The 18,538-nt window shown below is 37.1% G+C and overlaps 1 protein-coding gene across 1 annotated transcript in view; it reads left to right on the top strand.

Moving 5' to 3' along the window:
* FNDC3B (fibronectin type III domain containing 3B) overlaps window positions 1-18,538 on the top strand; it is a 2,611,550-nt gene that overhangs the window by 828,414 nt on the left and 1,764,598 nt on the right. The window contains exon 5 of the mRNA XM_044070236.1: window positions 8,980-9,055. Coding sequence (XP_043926171.1) covers window positions 8,980-9,055 — 76 coding nt within the window. The remainder of the gene's footprint in view (window positions 1-8,979; window positions 9,056-18,538) is intronic.

The following is an 18,538-nucleotide window of genomic DNA, read 5'->3' as shown; positions in this document are numbered from 1 at the left end:
AAACACTGAGGAGCAGATCAGGACTGTTCAGCTGTATCAGCATAAGATAAAGTACATCAGCATCAGATAAAATGTATGAAAAATTAGTTTCAATAAGGCAGGAAGCCAAAAAACAAGTCCACGTAAAGACTAAAATCCAAATGTTTATTGCAGGTAGTGGTAAGCGCTTTCACCCATGTGGGTTTCTTCAAGCCAAAAAGCACTCATAAAACAGAGCTAATTTATACACACATTAATCACAACAATTATTGCATCATATCCTGCTACATTGTTATTCTTAAAGTATCCGCAAAGTATCAGCACATCTCGGTGTTGAAAAACACAACCTCTTACCTAACATCTATATCAGCGTGCACCATTGTGAGAGGACAGGCGATTTGTGCGTCCAGATTGAACCCTACAGATGATAGTTTTACAAAGGAACTGTTGGGTTTACAGAATAGACTAGTAGAAAGATCTTACAGTCTCTATAAAGTTACAGCAGGCTTTGAAGGGGTGAACTTGCTTAGAGTGGATGTTGCCTCCCCTTATTTTGCTGACAGGAGTGGAGTTGAAAATGCAATGGAGTCCAGGATTGAAATCAAGAGGAATTATGATCCAGTGGTTAGGGTGTCCCTTAGTTATACACAGGACATTAATGATATCAGGGAAATCTTTACCAAGAATTGGGGAGTCCACATGGTAGATCCATACTTGAAAGAGATTATAGGTGATAGACCCTATTTCCAGTTCAGGAATAGGAAGAACCTGCAAAGAATGCTATGTTATAATAGGGCCAGTAACACGGATCTAAGCGGCATGCCCCTTTTGGGTACCACTCCATGTAATAGTTGTAACTACTGTGTTTATTTAAGTAGTGACCCCAACTTTGTGCACCCATTTACAGGGAGAACTTTCATGTTCAACTCTGCAGCTACCTGTACAACTGAGCATGTAGTATACCTTACCTGGTGTACAGCTTGCCCTGCATTTTATGTAGGTAAAATGGATAGAAGGCTCCGAGACAGGATTAGGGAACATCTATATCATATATGCATTAAATCTACTAAGAATGCTCTTTCAAAGCATGTTCAGGGAACGGACTCACAACATTCCTTTAGGTTCCAAGTTCTGCAAGTTAACACCACTATTATTGGGGGGGGGGGGTTACAAGGATATAGACTGAGAGAACAGAAGTCAAGTGGATCATTATGTTACGGGCGGAGCAGGAGCCTGGTTTGAATGATAAAATCTCTGTTAAACCAGCCCTGAAAAGCAGGAAGCTAGTAGTAAAGTTTTAAATGTTTTTCTGATGCTTTTTGTGGATTGCACTTTTTGAATCAACATATTGCTTATTTTATATATGCTTCTATATATACGTTTTTTGTAATAAGGTTTTGATTGCCCATTATACATGCCATGTGATTTTTTAATAATTTTAGAAGAGAATGATTTTTAGTAGAGTTTTTTGTTATTTGCCTTATTAGTTTTATCAGTACTAGTTTTATAAATAGATTTTTTAAACATAATTTTTTATGGTGCACATGTTGATATAGATGTAAGAGGTTATGTTTTTCAACACTGAGATGTGCTAATACTTTAAGAATAACAATGTAGCAGGATATGATGCAATAGTTGTTGTGATTAATGTGTGTATAAATTAGCTTTGTTTTATGAGTGCTTTTTGGCTTGAAGAAACCCACATGGGTGAAAGCGCTTGCCACTATCTGCAATAAACATTTGGATTTTAGTCTTTATGTGGACTTGTTTTTTGGCTTCCTGCCTTATTGAAACTCATTTGTTCATGCATTTTATCTGATGCTGATGTACTTTATCTTGTGCTGATACAGCTGAACAGTCCAGGTCTGCTCCTCAGCGTTTTGACTTTGTGCTTAGTGTTTTACTTTTGCGGTAGGAGCATTTGCTTCCTGGTCATCACATTTGTTTGTGGTTCTTAATTCATTTCATTAGAGTTAACCACTCTGGATTCATTCAAAACATTTTGAAACATTTCTATACCTTCATCCTGTGGTATTACGTTAAACAGATTTATCACATCAATGGTAACAAAAACTAAATTGGGACTATATTTCACCGATCTTCATTTTGCCACAAAATCCCAAGAATCCTTTCATAAATGTGTGCGTTCTTCTAATAAACATTTAACTTTTCCATCTGTATATTTAGATAATGGATGTGTGATGGAAGTCCTTGTACAAACAGTTGGTCTCATCAGGTGGTCAATAAGCTTTTATGTATTTTTGGTATGGCAAATATGGGAGGTACAACAGGAAATTTCACAGTTAGAAACTGAAATGTTTCTCGTGTTATTTCACCCTGTTCAAACATATCCTGTAAGAAAAAACAAATTTTACTATAAGAAACATTGATGAAATTTAGAGAAGTTTCTTCATAATATTTTTCAGCAAATAAAAATACATGTATTCTATTTTTGACATGATGACAGTGCTCCCTCCCTTATCGGGTTTCATAACCCTGATGTTCTTATTGCTAACCAATTCCTTTAGCAACTTATATTCACTGTCAGATAAATTACCAGTAGGGGGCATATAGTTTTTTTGTTGTATAAACTCTATAAAATTGAAATCACATAATTTTTCAAAAATAATGAAAGGTAGAGCTAGAGAGGGATTAATCATCCTACTTCTATGCAAAACACTTGTTTCATGTCTAGCACTTGTATCCTTGAACAATAGTTTAAAATTCAATTACCTAAGGAACAGTTTTAGATCCAACAAGTCTTGTATTTGCGTATGTCTGACTGGCACAAAAGTCTGTCCTTTGCTCAATTATTCACATATCGTTTTGTCGAATACAATAGACATGAAATTATAAATCTTAAAATCACCTGAAACATTGAGCATAATTTTACGAACGTCCTCCATCTCCAAAAAATAGATTTGTAGCCGTTGTTAATTCCTCTGTCTCGGTTGTAGTGGGAACTCTACTGCCTCTGCCCTCTAAAGGATTTCCGATGGTTGTGAAAGTTGTATTGGTTCCCCTGAGGATGATGGATGTTTTCATTGGTGGAATTATTGTAATTCCTCTGGTTTTGATTCTTTCGGATCTCCTCAGGGGAACCTGTTCCAGAGGGACAGCTCCTGTGGCATTCTCGACTTCTAAAGGGTCCTCAGTGTTGCTTTCATGAGTTTGATTGATGCCCCACCTCTCCTGTGGGCCTATTGGCTTAGGATAAGCCCTTCCTTCCTGGTATTCCTGGCAGTCCCATTCATGTTTTTTATTCTTTCTTTGCTTGATGTCCACTATTAATCTATCAGCTTGTGAAAAAAGTATTATTATTCCTCATGGTGAATTGTGAACATTAGGTCCTTTTTTAATAGCTTGATCAAGATTATCTGCCTCCTTCATTAATTGATCAATGGCAGACTGGTTATGTTTTTTTAATACCCTCAGCAGTTCCACCCCTTGTTTGTTAAATAAGTCTACTAGCTCAAGATGCAAGGGGGAACCTGCTGTTAGTCCATTATTGTTGATATTTCAGTAAGGAAGGCATTAATCAAGAATTCAAAGTTATATTCACAGGGGCATCTGTGCTGTGATCACCATTAACACTGCAACTGGGTGAATAAATAGTTCTTAAACATACCGCTGTGTTCTGAAAATCAGTATTGCTCTGCATACCATTTGGAGGGGCTTCTGTCTGTTCAAACAACTGTTACACAAGCTGAGTTAATAACCCAACTCTGCTATTTAATTCATCCAAATTGACACCAGGCTGAGCAGCAGCACCAGTCAGTATCTCCATCAAAGTCATAACTCCACCAAAGGCAAAAGTGGGAACCCAGCTACAACACAAAGGAAACACAGACAAATACTGAAACAACAACCCAGTTTTATTATAGGATTAAGTGTTTTTTTCAAGATTATAACAAAACTTTCTCAGAATCCATTAAAACATACTCACAAATACCTACTTAAATACCCCTCCCTAAAAAACACATGTTTTAAAGCACCAATGCCATCAGTACATTAATTAACAAACTATCAATCCACTTGGAATATAAAATAAACATTTTTTTTATAAAAATATATTAAATTATCTGTATTAAAATTATACTATTGTTTATATATATATCTAACCTTTTACTATTTTTTAAAAAAAACAAATACTTTGTCAAACTTTGTAGGATATGAGTTTTAAATTACTGGAAATAGAAACTAGTTCATCTAAGCCTGGTGGTACATAGGCATTCAACTTAAGTTGCCATAAGGACAAATTTCCTGATCCTTAGTGTACCCTAATCTTAGTGTGAACAATTCAGCGAATGGCATGTTCGATGTAACTGAAACAAAAATGCCATTCACTGAACTGAATTTTCACTGAAGTGATATAGACCCATTACTTTTACATAAACCCGCGGTGGTGGTGCTGCGGTAGCATTGTCGCCTCACAGTAAGACGCTGCCTGGTTCGATTCTCAGCTAGAGCATCTTCTGTGTGGAGACATGCGTGAATGGGCGTACCTTCGTTGAAGGTTGTGCATCAGGGCTGGTAACTCGGCACGTAAAATCAACTACCAATTATTAGCGGAACGGAGTTCCGCTGTGGTGACCCCTAACCGGGAAAAGCCGAAAGACACAAACAAACAAACATTCTGCATGACAGTTATTTTAAATGTAATGATTCCAACTTGCAGCAGACATGCATACGTTAGTGCTTGGTAGACTGATCTTATATGTAGTTGTTGCTTTTCATCTCTGTTTTAACCCATGTCACATTTTCCCAAATTGTTGCCTCAATAAAAACACTCAAGAAATAAGACACTAAAGACATTTTGAAACCACACTCAATCCAGTTTAATTTACTACAGTCATATAGAACTATATATACTTTCTAAAATGGTAAGTTGCCTTTCCATATAGGCAGAGCTTCCCTAAGCAGACAGCAACACCCACAGGCTTTACCTATTCTAAAATTAGGTTTATTCATGCTGGAAGCACATATAAGGGCCTGTCCTCACCCAACAAATGTCATCTGTCCTTGTCCTATCTATGTTTACATATCAGATCTGAAAACAAAAAACAGTTTGCATGCTCTCAATTAAGTGTTTTTTAGCCTTGAGAAAAAGTGCACTGGCTAAACTAGGCACTAAACTGTGCACTGTTGTATTTAATATATAAATACCAAGGCTGCCAGGAATGCAACTACCTGCAAGAGCATTTACTTCTGTCACTGTCAAATGTTCATTTTAGTTTCGCTGAGCTGTTTGCCAACAAATGCCCTAGAGCACATTTTTCAGTCATATTCTTATTAACTGTCTGCAACTGTAGATCCAGTGTCAGACATTGTTGGCTCTTGTTTATGTAAAAAAAAAAAAAAAAAAACAGCTAATAGCGTTACTAATACAAGAAGCATCTTTTTAAGTACTGAAAATATTATTTTTCATGTGTTCCATTTTCTATCCTGTTTTCTTGGGAAATATTCCTTGTCAGCAGCATAAATTAAGAAAATGAATTAATTCTTCCATTGGGAAATGACTATATTTAGTACAATATAATATGATCAATACACTTTTACATTTTGCCCAGCAGCTCAAGATCACAGTGTTATATTGGTTATATCCAGCCCTTTATTGTTACAGTATAAACTTTGGCAAACGTCATACTCAACAAAAGTAGCTTCTTAATTTAATATTTATTTCATAAATGACAGTCATGATGACACCTTCCATCCTATGTTTCAAATATGTCTGCATACTATACAAAACTGCTTTGTAATATATAACATGCAGTTTACTCTGAGACATTTATCATACACATTTTAATACAAATAAATGTTTTTTTTTTTATTATAGCTGTATCTTCCGTACCTTCATTACACATCTACACATAATGACAAAGTGGAAATTATGTTTTAGAAACCTTCCTCCAATTTAGCCCAGTCAACAAACTTCCAGTCAGTCTCTTTTTAGCCGCTTCTTGCAGAAACACAGTTCTCATGTCTAAAACGCATCTTATGGAAATAGCACTTTGGAATTCTATTTATTTACTACTTTCATATTGTTGCCGGTCTTCTGCTGTATTATCTTAACCATCCAACATCTGTCTCTGGTTCAGTTCCAAGGCACTCTTACTATTTGTTGTCAGATGCTGGGCATCTTTCTGTTACTCAGTCATTTTTCTTTGGAACAATGTTAAAGGTTTCACTAAGTAGTTAGAATGAGAAGAACAGCCCCCTATCTGCTTACAGCTTACTCTTTGTTGGGTTATCTTCTTTATTTCCCCCTTAACCTGTTCTACATCCAAAAATGTGGTTGATCCTCCAAGAAAAAAAAAATATTCCAAAAACTACTGGATATAGCAACTTAAATCTCACACCTGCATCCCAACATCCCATGCATGCAGGGATAACCTCACTTCTCTTCTGCCTGGTGTGCACTGAGTAATCATTTCCCACAAATACTCTGGTGTCCACAGGTTTTTAGTATTTTTCCCTTCTACTACAGTTTTATGAGGAACAGATTTTTTTTTCTGCTGGAATGACTGCATAATAAATAATAAAGTTTTGGCTGCTTTTTGTGGCTGAGTTTGGACCATACAAATGGTTTGTCATTTCAATTAACAAATCCTGCTGTGGTGTACCATTGCAATTGCTTATGTGTACTTTCATAAAAATGAATGCAATCTTTTCCTTCCAGTTGCTTTCATACAACAGAAAATCTCAAGTTTTCTCTCAATAATTTTTCTTATAATTCTACTATTTTGAAAAAGTTCTTGAGAAGCTTCATATTCAGCCAGTCTTTCCTTCACTTCAGCCTCTGATTTCTGCAGTTTTATCAGATCATCTGAATAACTACTTAAAGTTTCTATTCTTTTCAGCCCTTTGTCATTTGACTTTATATATCCATTCAGCATCTTATTTATTTTGAACACGGTTTATTTTTCATCTAAATTCCTGGAAGCCATCTTCTCCTATACTAAAAATAAAAACGTCAACTGTATTTTGCTGAACAGCCATAAGGCACTTCTTCAGCAGAGCTTTTTTTTTTTTTTTTTTCTAGTTGATTTTCTCTTTTCCAGATTTCTTCTTTGCTGACATCCAAGTAACTAACCAGTAATTGAATTTCACCAAGATTGGGAGGTTTTACTGGCTTTTCCCAAAGTCTCTGTTTTGACACTGGGAGAGCTCTAATCAATATCTTGATCCAGTGTGCAGCCATCTTGGAATCTACCCAGTTTTGGTTATTTTTAATATTTTGTTATAGGTTAGTTTAAGCTTCTTTGGGACAATGTTATGTTTCTATTAATTTTGGTTCATTTTTATTTATTGTTTTGTTATTTCTGTAGCAACTTTCTGTTATATGTGGTATATCTTGAGTTTGATTTGCACAATGTCTTTTATAAATATTCTGGCACTGAAGTTGTGGTTTATGTTATCACTTGGTCACTATTTGATATGAATATTTCAGTAACTCTGCTGATGGAAGAGGTTGTGTCCAAAAGCACAGTTGCTTTGAGCATTACCTTTTTATTCATTATGAACAATGAACACTGCAGCAATGAATTTAAGAGGCTGCACACCTTTATTTACTTGTAGGTATTTTTACTTAATTCTTTGAAGACAGACTCAGACTGACCACAATATGTACTGTACACAAAATCATTTAGATTTGTTTTCACTTAGTCAGATCTTACTAGCTTATGCTACTACTTTAGTAGACTTCTTTCAGTGACACTATGGATTCAATGACATGACTCTTGACAATTTCTTCCTCCTTCTGAGCCTAATCCAACAAATCCATCCTTTTAGTTATCATTTGTAAGCCTGTAATCACTAATATGTATATGGTCTTCACCTGAGCTCTTTATCCAGCACATCTTGTGTGTGTGTGTGTGTGTGTGTGTGTGTGTGTGTGTGTGTGTGTGTGTGTGTGTGTGTGTGTGTGTGTGTGTGTGTGTGTGTGTGTGTGTGTGTGTGTGTGTGTGTGTATGTGTGCTTTGGTTACTTGTTATTTATTTATATGTTCATTTATTTAGTTTACTTTCCTGCTCTAGTCAGATAGTGTTTTTGAGTTGTTTTTAAATTAAATGATGCACAACCCTGCAGGATGTAACAGATGGTGCTTTGTCAGTCAGTCTGGATAGGTTTTCTTTATATTCCACAAATGCCTACCACATGAACCTATTATTCTCTGTATTTAGCAGGATGTTGATTTTTTTTTACTCTTTCCTGCAGCAGTTTACTAGTCTAACCAAAGTTTACCCAACTGGAGGGTACATATACACAGTGAAAGTGTACCCTGATTCTGCCCCCTATCAGAATGGGTATATTGGATTTTGTTTCACAATTTCATTTTAGTTTCTGTAGCACAATTACGGGCAGATTCAGCAGTTGTGTGCAGTGTCCATCTCCCGTTGGTCTGACATAAGCATTGAAAAGGACTTTTGTCAACCACATGGTTGAAGACTGCATTGTACTGATGATATCACACTGTAAGTGAGTATTCTGATATGTACTGTTATAGGAAGTTATTAAAAATGATTGTACATTCTTACCACTAATTACCTATGAGAAGGTGTAACTTGAGAATGTGGTCATTGTTTCCATTCAACATAATGAGTGTGTGTGCATGTAAGTGTGCACATACATGTGGATGTAATCTTATATATATGCATATGTGTATATGTGTGGATTTGTGTGTGTGTGTGTATATATATATATATATATATATATATATATATATATATATATGTATAAAATAGATGCATATAAATATACATGCATAATATACATAATCTGTGTTTATGTATGAATATACACATGTACCATAGATACGTCGGATACATACCATGAAAAAGGACGTCTAAGTAATCAGCGTTATACTGTTCCATACCATTTGTTCTGTCTTTGTTTTTTATGTTACAAATTGTTGCAGTGCTGTTTTATGTAAATAGCTTGATGTTAGAGTGATATTTTGGGACGCTGACCCTGGATTTTTTTTCTTTCTTTCTTCATTAGGTCATCTTGGTCCAAGTAAATCCAGGTGAAACTTTCACTATAAGGGCTGAGGATGGATCTTTGCAGTGCATCCCAGGTAAGAGAAAAGTTTTCTTGTGTACTCATGAACTGTTGCAGCAGATGGTCTGAGGTTAAGCCAGCTTCTCAAGGGACTGTAGTACACCTTGCTATTGTTTCCAGTAGCGGATAAGCAAGTTTGTCTTCCATTGTCTTTCTTTCAGTTAGAACATTTTCCAGAGCAAGTAGGGATGCTGAAAGTTTCATGTATGTACAGTAATAAGGCTCTGCATCCGTGTCTTACTTTCTAACTTTATCTTAGAACACCAACATTTAGATTCATTTTTTCAAGTAATAAGCACCTAGAAATCCTGTCGCATGTTGCACTTTAGGTACTGTGATTCCAATTATCAAGTTTTAATACAATACTGGGTGACTATGGATAGTGTTTGATATGCTTGGATGCAGACACAGATGTGACGTATTGGAGTGAAGATCTTTATTTTTTAATGTGTTTGTTTTTTAAAATCATCCTGTTTTTTAGAGATACCTTCTGGAGCAGTAGGCTCATATGGACCAGAACTACTTGTTGAAAGCGTTTGTAAATTGCAATATGTCTGAAGTAATGAGCAAAATGCCATCTACAGAGAAATAAACACTACCATTCTTGAAGATGTCATAGCAGTTCTCATTTAGAATGCAGTCTGAGTACTGTACATGACCATTTATCTGAGCAGTGCATTGTCATGCCAAGTGTGGAATCCTTCAGCTGAAGTCACAGAAAGTTGAAAACTAGCAGGGTAGCTGTTCTTTTTTTTTTGTTTAGGGAGCAGTGTTGTTGTAGAACACCTTAATAACATGAAGCAGAGAAGCCCCTAGCTGTTAAATTATCTGCAGTAAACGTAATGTACCCAGAATCAATTAACATACCAATTAACATACCGTATGTCATTTACACTTGGTTCCTACTTCTGTTTATATGACTGTATTTGCATAACTGCATAAGCAATGGTTGCCAACAGTGAGACATTGTGGGTATAATGCCTTTTCAACCCTGAAAGATTTATTTCCCCATAAGTTATTTATTTACTTATTTATTTATTAATTACTGTTTGATGACCTGGTAGATGAACTAGTCAGTTGACCCTTTTCGGTCATGATCTGTGCTCACAGGGCATAGAACAAAAGAATACTGTTAAAATAGTACAGTGTTATATATCCAGTATTTACAATAGCAAATATGCCCACAACAACATATACATACCATCAGTATTTAGAACAATATGTTATTTTTATCATATCAGTTTGACAATTATGATTAGCACAATGGTTAATACTGTAACATCATGGCAGAGGCAATAATGTGGCAAAATACAGGCCTGTCATTTTTGGTTTTTTAATCATTGTTTCTAAAGCAACTGCAAGAAGATTTTGAGAGGAAATGGATTTTAAGTATTTTCTTGAAATCTTTTGTGGATTCCTGATCATTTTGATTCTGTAGGTAAGTGGTTCCAGGTACTGGGTCATAGTCTACAGAAAGTTGTTTAACCTAGTGCAGTTTTGAATCTTGGGCATGTCAGAGTGAGAAAGCTAGCATGTTATCTTCTCAGTTCATATGAGCTGTCAATAATAGAAAGTTTTCTTTTTAGTGGTTGGCTGTAGCCTGGTTTTAGGAATGTGTAAATTGATTTGCTTAAGAGAAAAGTAACTCTATCTGTTACTGACAGCATTTATACAGTGGTAGAGCAAACGTTCAGACAGTAGAATAAATGTACAAAATTTGTTTTCTGCTGTTTGTATTTGGTTGATCTTGTACGTAGAATGTAAAACTAGGTATGGGAGTCCATATTCAAGTTTGGGGGTTAGTACATTCTTTTGGGGAGAGAAAGTGTGAGATTTTACTGCAAAGTTTAAGTTTGGTTAGTACCTTGCTTGTTGTACAGTCAGTATGCACTGTAAATGTTAGAGAAGGGTCAGTGATAAGCCCTAGGTGTATTTGTTTGGTAGCATTATAAATAATGTTACCTTTATGATCAGTTCTGGCATGCAATAACCCCCCTACTAAAACCTGGTAAAACCTCCAGACTAGCTCCCACCTCCACCTCTACAAAAACAGATAGTGATATAGCCTCCCAATTTAATCACCACTTTACTGAATCCATTAAATTACTATCAACTCAGCTTTCCAAAAATAGCTACTCATCCATACCAGCAACTCCTAACAAATCACCTCCCTTTACATTCTCTCCTGTCCCAACCTCAACAATAAAAAAATACCTCTTAAAACGTAAACCCACTACTCTTGCAACAGATGGTTTACCTGCTTATTTCCTAAAAATGGCTGCCGGCTCTCTATCCTACCCAGTCTCAGTCTTAACCATCCGCTCCATACAGGAATCCCACATCCCTCAACTATGGAAAAATCTCTTACATTATTCCCCTTCCCATGATTTCTCTAACTATTGCCCCATAGCCATTCTGTCTCCTTTATCAAAGATACTTGAGAAATGCATACACTCTCAGGTCATGCATTTCCTGGACTCTAAGAATCTCTTCTCCTCTACACAACATGGTTTCCGCCCACACCACAGCACAACTTCAGCCCTCCTCTCTTTCAAAAACCTGGTTAACCAACATAGAAATAACAAATTTGTATCTGCTATATTCCTGGACCTCTCCAAAGCATTTGACATGGTTTCCCACTCCATTCTAATAGATACTCTTACCTCTCTATCCTTTGCCTCTAACACTTTTGCATGGTTTAAAAACTATCAGACTAACAACAAGCTGTCCAGTGGCAAGGAGTTATATCATCTTTACTCCCAACTACCATTGGTGTACCTCAAGGTTCCATACCGGTCCACTCCTCTTTTCTATCTTTACCAATAATCTACATACCTCTACCCTACAGGCTTCACTCATACAGTATGCAGATGATTCCACCCTGATCTGCTCCACCCCAAATCTCACCAGCCTACAGTATTTCGACCAGGAATCTTTTACCTCAGTAGAAAGGTGGATCACAGATATTCATTCAACTTATCTTAAATCCCAACAAAACAAAACTACTTCTATTTACCCCAAACAAATCAAAAACCACTCCACTCTCCTTCTCTATCTCTTCCAATAATGGAACTGTCATTTCACTCTGTCTCCACACCAAGCTGCTTGGCGTCGAAATAGATAACAACCTACACTTTGACATTCATATCTCTTAAACTATTAAAAAAGTACACAAAAAAATGGGGTCCCTCTACAGACAAAAGACTTTCTATCAGATCAAGCTCAGGTCACCCTAGCTCAAACCCACCTTCTTTCCACACTCATGTATGCAGCACCTATTCTCACCTATGTAAGAAAATCTGACCTGGAGAAACTTGAGTCGTGTTATAACAAAATCGCCAAGTTTGCAAAAAATTCCCTCTTTAGAACACACCAATGTATACCTCTTACGCAAGTGCAGTGGCTTGAGCTACCACAGTAATTAACTTACCACCAACTAGTCACAGCTTAAAACAACCTAAAATATCCTGAAAAAACTCCAGCCCTTGGAGAACTACTAACTACATTCCAAATTGACCACTCCGCTCTGCCAAAATCACTCCTCTCTATCTCCACAGCCAATAACACAGCAGGTAAAGCTCTATTTTCTCACAGTGTAGCAAAAAGTTGGAATAATCTCCCTCCCTCAGTGACTTCTGCACCTAATACCAAACAATTCAAAAACGCCCTTAAGGCTCATCTTATTAGCTCTTGGCTATGTCCATGTGTTACTTAGTCCTAGTGTATGCTGCCACCACCTTTCTCTCTTCTCTCCAATTATCAGACCCTCGGGAAAAATGGAAGTAACAAATGGTATCCCTTGACATTTGGAAATGTTGTTGTGATCTCTGTCTGTATATTTTGATGACTAACTTAATGTTCACTTATATGTATTGCTGATATGATCTTTCTTTGCATACTGTTCTATTATGCACAAAGTACAGGTCAATAACAAAGTCTTTACTTTACATTATGTATTATTATCATTGACTGTTGTATTAATTAAGTGGAGCTTTTCTTCCCAAGCCTTCGCTGTAAATGGACCTTGTCCAGTCAGACCATCCCGGTTAACAAATGTAAAATAAATAAATAAATAAATAAATAAAGTTGTATGGATGGAGGAATACTGGGTCATTTATTCAAAGATGAAAAGATCATTACATTAGTTTTCTTGGAGCTGATTACAAGTATGTTGGAATAAAACCAAAACGAAAGATGTATGCAAGTCTTCAATAACAAAAACCAAAAGAAAGGACTTGCAACGAGTGTCCAAAGGAAGGTCAGAAACCAAGCCCTTTAAGTAAGCACAAGCACTTTATTCACAATAATGCTAAAACACAGAAAATCGTTTTACACAAAATCAAGTCTTCATCAGAAGTGAACAATTAACAGTCATCACTGAAACACTTTTATACCTTTCCAGTTGTGCAAATTGAATAATAATTGATCAATCAAATTAGTTAATTGAACAACTAGTATAAATAATAAAATACATAAAATCATTTGTTAAACTTTCCAAGTTAAAATATATGGTTTTGAAATACTGTCCATAAATAAATATATATTGATTCAACAGTTTAAACTTTGAAATTAAAATTATATATCATAAAATTACATTTAATTAATTTAATTTTAAATTTTAAAACAATTTTCTTTTAAATTACTATGTGGTTTTTAAAATTAAATTAATTAAATGTAATTTTATGATATATAATTTTAATTTCAAAGTTTAAACTGTTGAATCAATATATATTTATTTATGGACAGTATTTCAAAACCATATATTTTAACTTGGAAAGTTTAACAAATGATTTTATGTATTTTATTATTTATACTAGTTGTTCAATTAACTAATTTGATCAATTATTATTCAATTTGCACAACTGGAAAGGTATAAAAGTGTTTCAGTGATGACTGTTAATTGTTCACTTCTGATGAAGACTTGGATTTTGTGTCGAAAACGTATTTTTCTGTTTTTTAGCGTTATTGTGAATAAAGTGCTTGTGCTTACTTAAAGGGCTTGGTTTCTGACCTTCCTTTGGACACTCGTTGCAAGTCCTTTCTTTTGGTGGATGTTGGAATAAAACCAATTGCACAGCTTAGTGAAATCTTGTTGGGGTTTGTTTTGTATTTGGAATGGCTGTTACTGGTTGTAAAAGAAAATATATTGTCTGTAAGAGAAGCATATTGTCTGTATAGGTAAACAGTTTTATGGTATGAATCTCAATTAAAAGATCGTTGGTAAGGAGGAAGAATAGTAGTGTCACTGTAACAGAGCATTGTGGGACTTTTGTGTTTAGAAGACTAATGAAGTAAAGAGAGTTGTAATAAACATGGAAAGACATTTTCTGTAGATAACTCTGAAACCAGTGAACAGTGTAAACGCCAACACTGAGTTTATTAAGATGCGTAGCATGATTCACAGTTTTAAAAGACCTGGTCATATCTATGAACAGGTGTGCTGTGATGTTCCCTTCATACATATTGTAATATATGTTATCAGTAGCCTTTATGAGGACTGTGAAAGTGCTGAAAGAATTACATGCTGTGCATTATAAGGTAAACTGTAGCTGTTAGTGTGGTTAGCACTTGGTTGTATAGTAGTTTTTCAAATATGTTTGAAATAGGGCAGAGATCAGAAGTGGAATGATGGTCGCTCAGTTCTTTTGAAGAAGAGACTTTTGACACTGGAATAATGAATGCGTGGCTGCAGTATGGACAGATGTGGTTGAGGAAAGGCTGAAGACTTGAGTTGGTTGCTTAGCTACCTTCTCAGCAGCTGACCTTAAGAAGTTAGGATGAAGCTGGGAGAAGTTGGCACCTGAACTCTAAAGTTTCTGCAGTAGGGGTTTGGTTTGTTTGGCTGTTATTTTTAAAAGTGGAAATGTTGCAGCATAGGAGGCAAGCGGGTATAATAATGTAGGCCAGAGAAGTCATCTTGATCAGTGTAGTTAAGGAAATGTATTTGTAATGTTAGTTATGGAAGTCTGTAGACGGTGTGCATAGCTGTTGGTAAAGGAGGTGGAATTGCTAGTGGGTGGATCACTTTTGGATTTGTGGGAATTAGTTGAAGGATCATGTTATTTCTTTCCAAATAATTGCAAGTCTAGACCAATTTAGTTCTTGTTTTTGTTTTTCCCTTTGATTGTATTGACTTTTTAATGCTGTTTATTGGGCTGAATATTGGGGTACTTGTAGGTTTCTGTGTGTTTTTTACTGTATGAAAAGAAGTCCCTTTTCTTCATTGCCAGAAATGGACATTGAATTATTACAACATATTTACACGATTGATATAAACTGTTGTTATATAGATAGTCTTTCTTTGTTTTTGCTTTTTGATGGGTTGCATAGTTTTATTTAAATATTAGCCATTTAAATGTGCTTTATGTTGCTTTATTTACATTTCATGCAGCTGTTCATACTTGTTTTAAATGAAATGTGCATGCCAGCTAATTAGGAAAATGAACTGCATTTCTTGTCAATGTTAGATGAGCATGATAAATTTGCTGAACAGAGGGACGGTTTTTGTTTGTTTGCTTTTGTATGTGTATTTTATAAAGTCTTGCAGCCTTACTTGTTTGCATTTGTTATCTTCTTGCCTTCTGTGATGTCCCCTGTCTGGGCCAGTAATCAAGGAGCCTGAATCCTCACCAATGACAGTGGAGCGGGATGTTCGGTTGGAAGAAAAATGGATACATCTGGTATTTCGAGATGCAGCTCTCTTCATCAAGCACAGTTTCCCTTAAGAGCACACAGATAATACACTTAGTCCATGAGCTGGTTTTCCCCCTGTCCCCAGATCCTCAGTAAGACTCTCCACTGGCACAGCTGTAGAGTAGAGTCCTCAGCCGAGTGTCCAAGCCAAGTCCTCCACCATTGTCTCTGTGAAACCAGTGCTTTGTGTCCTTGCTCCATCTAGCTGACACACACACTCTTTGAGATTTGATTTTCACATAGACACACACACACACACACACACACACACACACACACACACACACGCAGAGCTGGGAAAGACTGGCACAGATTTATTGGCAATGCCCCTGTCAACCCACACTGTAAGGTAGATGTTCTTCGTGTTTCACTGTTGCAGTCATTACATTTGGGTAATCTTCTGGCAGGTTGCCCTCAGTCGGCCTGAATTCCAAAGTCTTGGGTCCTGCATCGGTTGCTGTCTTTTCTTCCATGACGTCAGGTCGTCAGGGGTATAAAACATGCAGCCGACGCCATTTTCTTTAGTCTTTCTTGCCGCACGGTGCCCGAAGCAGAAGCATTTCACAAGTGCTGGTCGGCCGACTACTGAAATATTCGAGTTTGAGTTTCAGAACTGAAGTCTTCACTAATGCTAAGTACCCCATTGGGGAAAATTTTTTCTTGCTTTTTACCGATGTCAGAAAAAGTTAATAATTGTATTACTTGTGGGAAGCAAATACCTCATAAGGATTTCCATTTATACTGTATTCCTTGCCTAGGCCCTGATCACAACGTGCCTGGCTGTCGGTTTTTTGCTAGATTTAACCAACGCACTATTAAGCGTCGGTATATTTTTGCATCAAAGTATTTTGGAAACAGATTTAACTACCCAGAAATGTCGTCGGATAGCAATCCGACTTCTGGAGTACATAAAAAACTCAAAGAAAAGGACAGAGAAAGGCAGTCGAGATCCAAAACCGACGACGAAGCTTCTCCTAAGCCAGTCGCCGGTTCGCCGATACTCAGTGAGGTGCTTTTGCAGCCCCTGATACCCGCTACCTTTGAGTCGCAGACCTCTGCTGACACCCATGTGGAGTCCGGCATGCCGCAAGGTACTCAAGGTATTGGACCGACGGATGTATCTCCCTCGGATGGGTCCGGAGCCACTGAGCAGGCACCGGCTTCTGAGGGTGTATTCAGACCTCAACATTTATATATCAAACCGACGACAGGACAGCTGCAAAACCAAAGTCAAAGGCAACTTCTAAAACTAAAAAACCAACGCATGAGCCACATGCACAGGCCTCTATGCCTAAAAAACAGATGATCAAAATGGCTGAAGACCTTATTACCTTGATCAGGGGTACCCATCCCCCTCCAGATAAGAGGCCTAGGCAAGACACTGATTATGAGTCTTCAGATCAGGTTTCTATTTCTTCTGATTCCTCTTCTGATCAGGAATTATCTATACCTCCCTATGAGGATTCTGATGCTGAGGAGTCTATTCCATCTGCATCTCCTCCTATGGATTATTCATTTGGAGAAACCTTGCATACTTTGAGGGAGCATTTTCACTGGGAGAGTCAAGACTTCTCAGAATCAAAAAAAGAGGCTCAGGGATTTCCTTCTTCTCCCTCAGCACAAGCCTTTAGCCATTCCCCATGTTTTAGACATTGTGGATGATGTGTTTTCAGAGTCAAGCTTGACCCCTGACTCCCTACCTCCGGCTTCCAGTAAGCCTGACAAATATTACAGGGTTCCTGACTCACATACATTTTTATTTAGAAACCCTGCTGCTGATCCTGAAACTATTTCACAGGGTCCAAAGGGAGTTAAGGCCTCAACAGCAAAAAATCCTACCCCCTCTGACAGAGATTCAAGGGCACTAGACAGATGGGGGAAAAAAGGTTTATACATCTGCAACCTTGGCAGTCAGGGCCTTAAACTGTCAATTTCATATGCTTAAGTACCAACAACATGTTATGGGATTGCTGAAACAGAAAATGATGCTGATTTCAGAATGTGCAGAAAATAAAGAATTGCAGGAATTATTGCATGCAGCTGAACAAGTTGGAAAGCATACTTTGCAATGTGGTTTTGATTCCTTAGAGGCCTCCTGCAGGGCCGCAGTTACTGGATCTGTGATTAGGAGGCATGCCTGGCTAAAGGAACAAAATTTGCCTGATCATGTTAAAGCTAAATTGCTAGATACACCTTTACAGCATGATTCTCTGTTTGGTATTAAGGCAGAAGAGGTTTTAAAGAGCTACACGCTCCAGGGACTTAAACCTCAGCACAGAAATAAATAGGACATGCTGGAGGGACAGATTCATATCCCAGTGGCTCCCCTCACTCTGGAACAAAATCCCAGTCCAAGTTAGGCAGAGCCCCTCACTGACCCTCTTCAAGAGAAATTTTGACGAGTGGATGGGAGATCGTAAGTTTACCCCTGGGATCTCTTCTGTGTCCCTGCTAGACAGAGGCACAGCAAACTAACCTTAAAAGGGCTATCTTCTGTGACCTACTATAGAAAAGGCACAGACTACTAATCTAATAGGGCGGCAAAAGCCAAACACACTCTGGCTAGGCTTATAAATGCCCTAGGGCACATAGTCTAGTATCAACTTATGAACCTATGGAAGACAAAGCTAAGTATATGCAAACTGTTAAAGACTTCTTACAAGTGCAGCCACCAAGATTCAGTAGACACTGGCCTACAAAAAATTGGTCCTTTCCTGTGTCAGACAGAGCTCAAAGGGGCAAATCCAGACGCCCAAAGGGTTCCAGATACCAGGTGCAAGATTCATACAGGTCAAAGCAATGGGGC

The sequence above is a fragment of the Protopterus annectens genome, chromosome 4.part1 (assembly GCF_019279795.1).
Source record: "Protopterus annectens isolate FY-2018-M chromosome 4.part1, PAN1.0, whole genome shotgun sequence".
Taxonomy (NCBI): domain Eukaryota; kingdom Metazoa; phylum Chordata; order Ceratodontiformes; family Protopteridae; genus Protopterus; species Protopterus annectens.
Note: the sequence above shows the minus strand (reverse complement) of the source record. Positions and strands in the feature narration are given on the sequence as shown.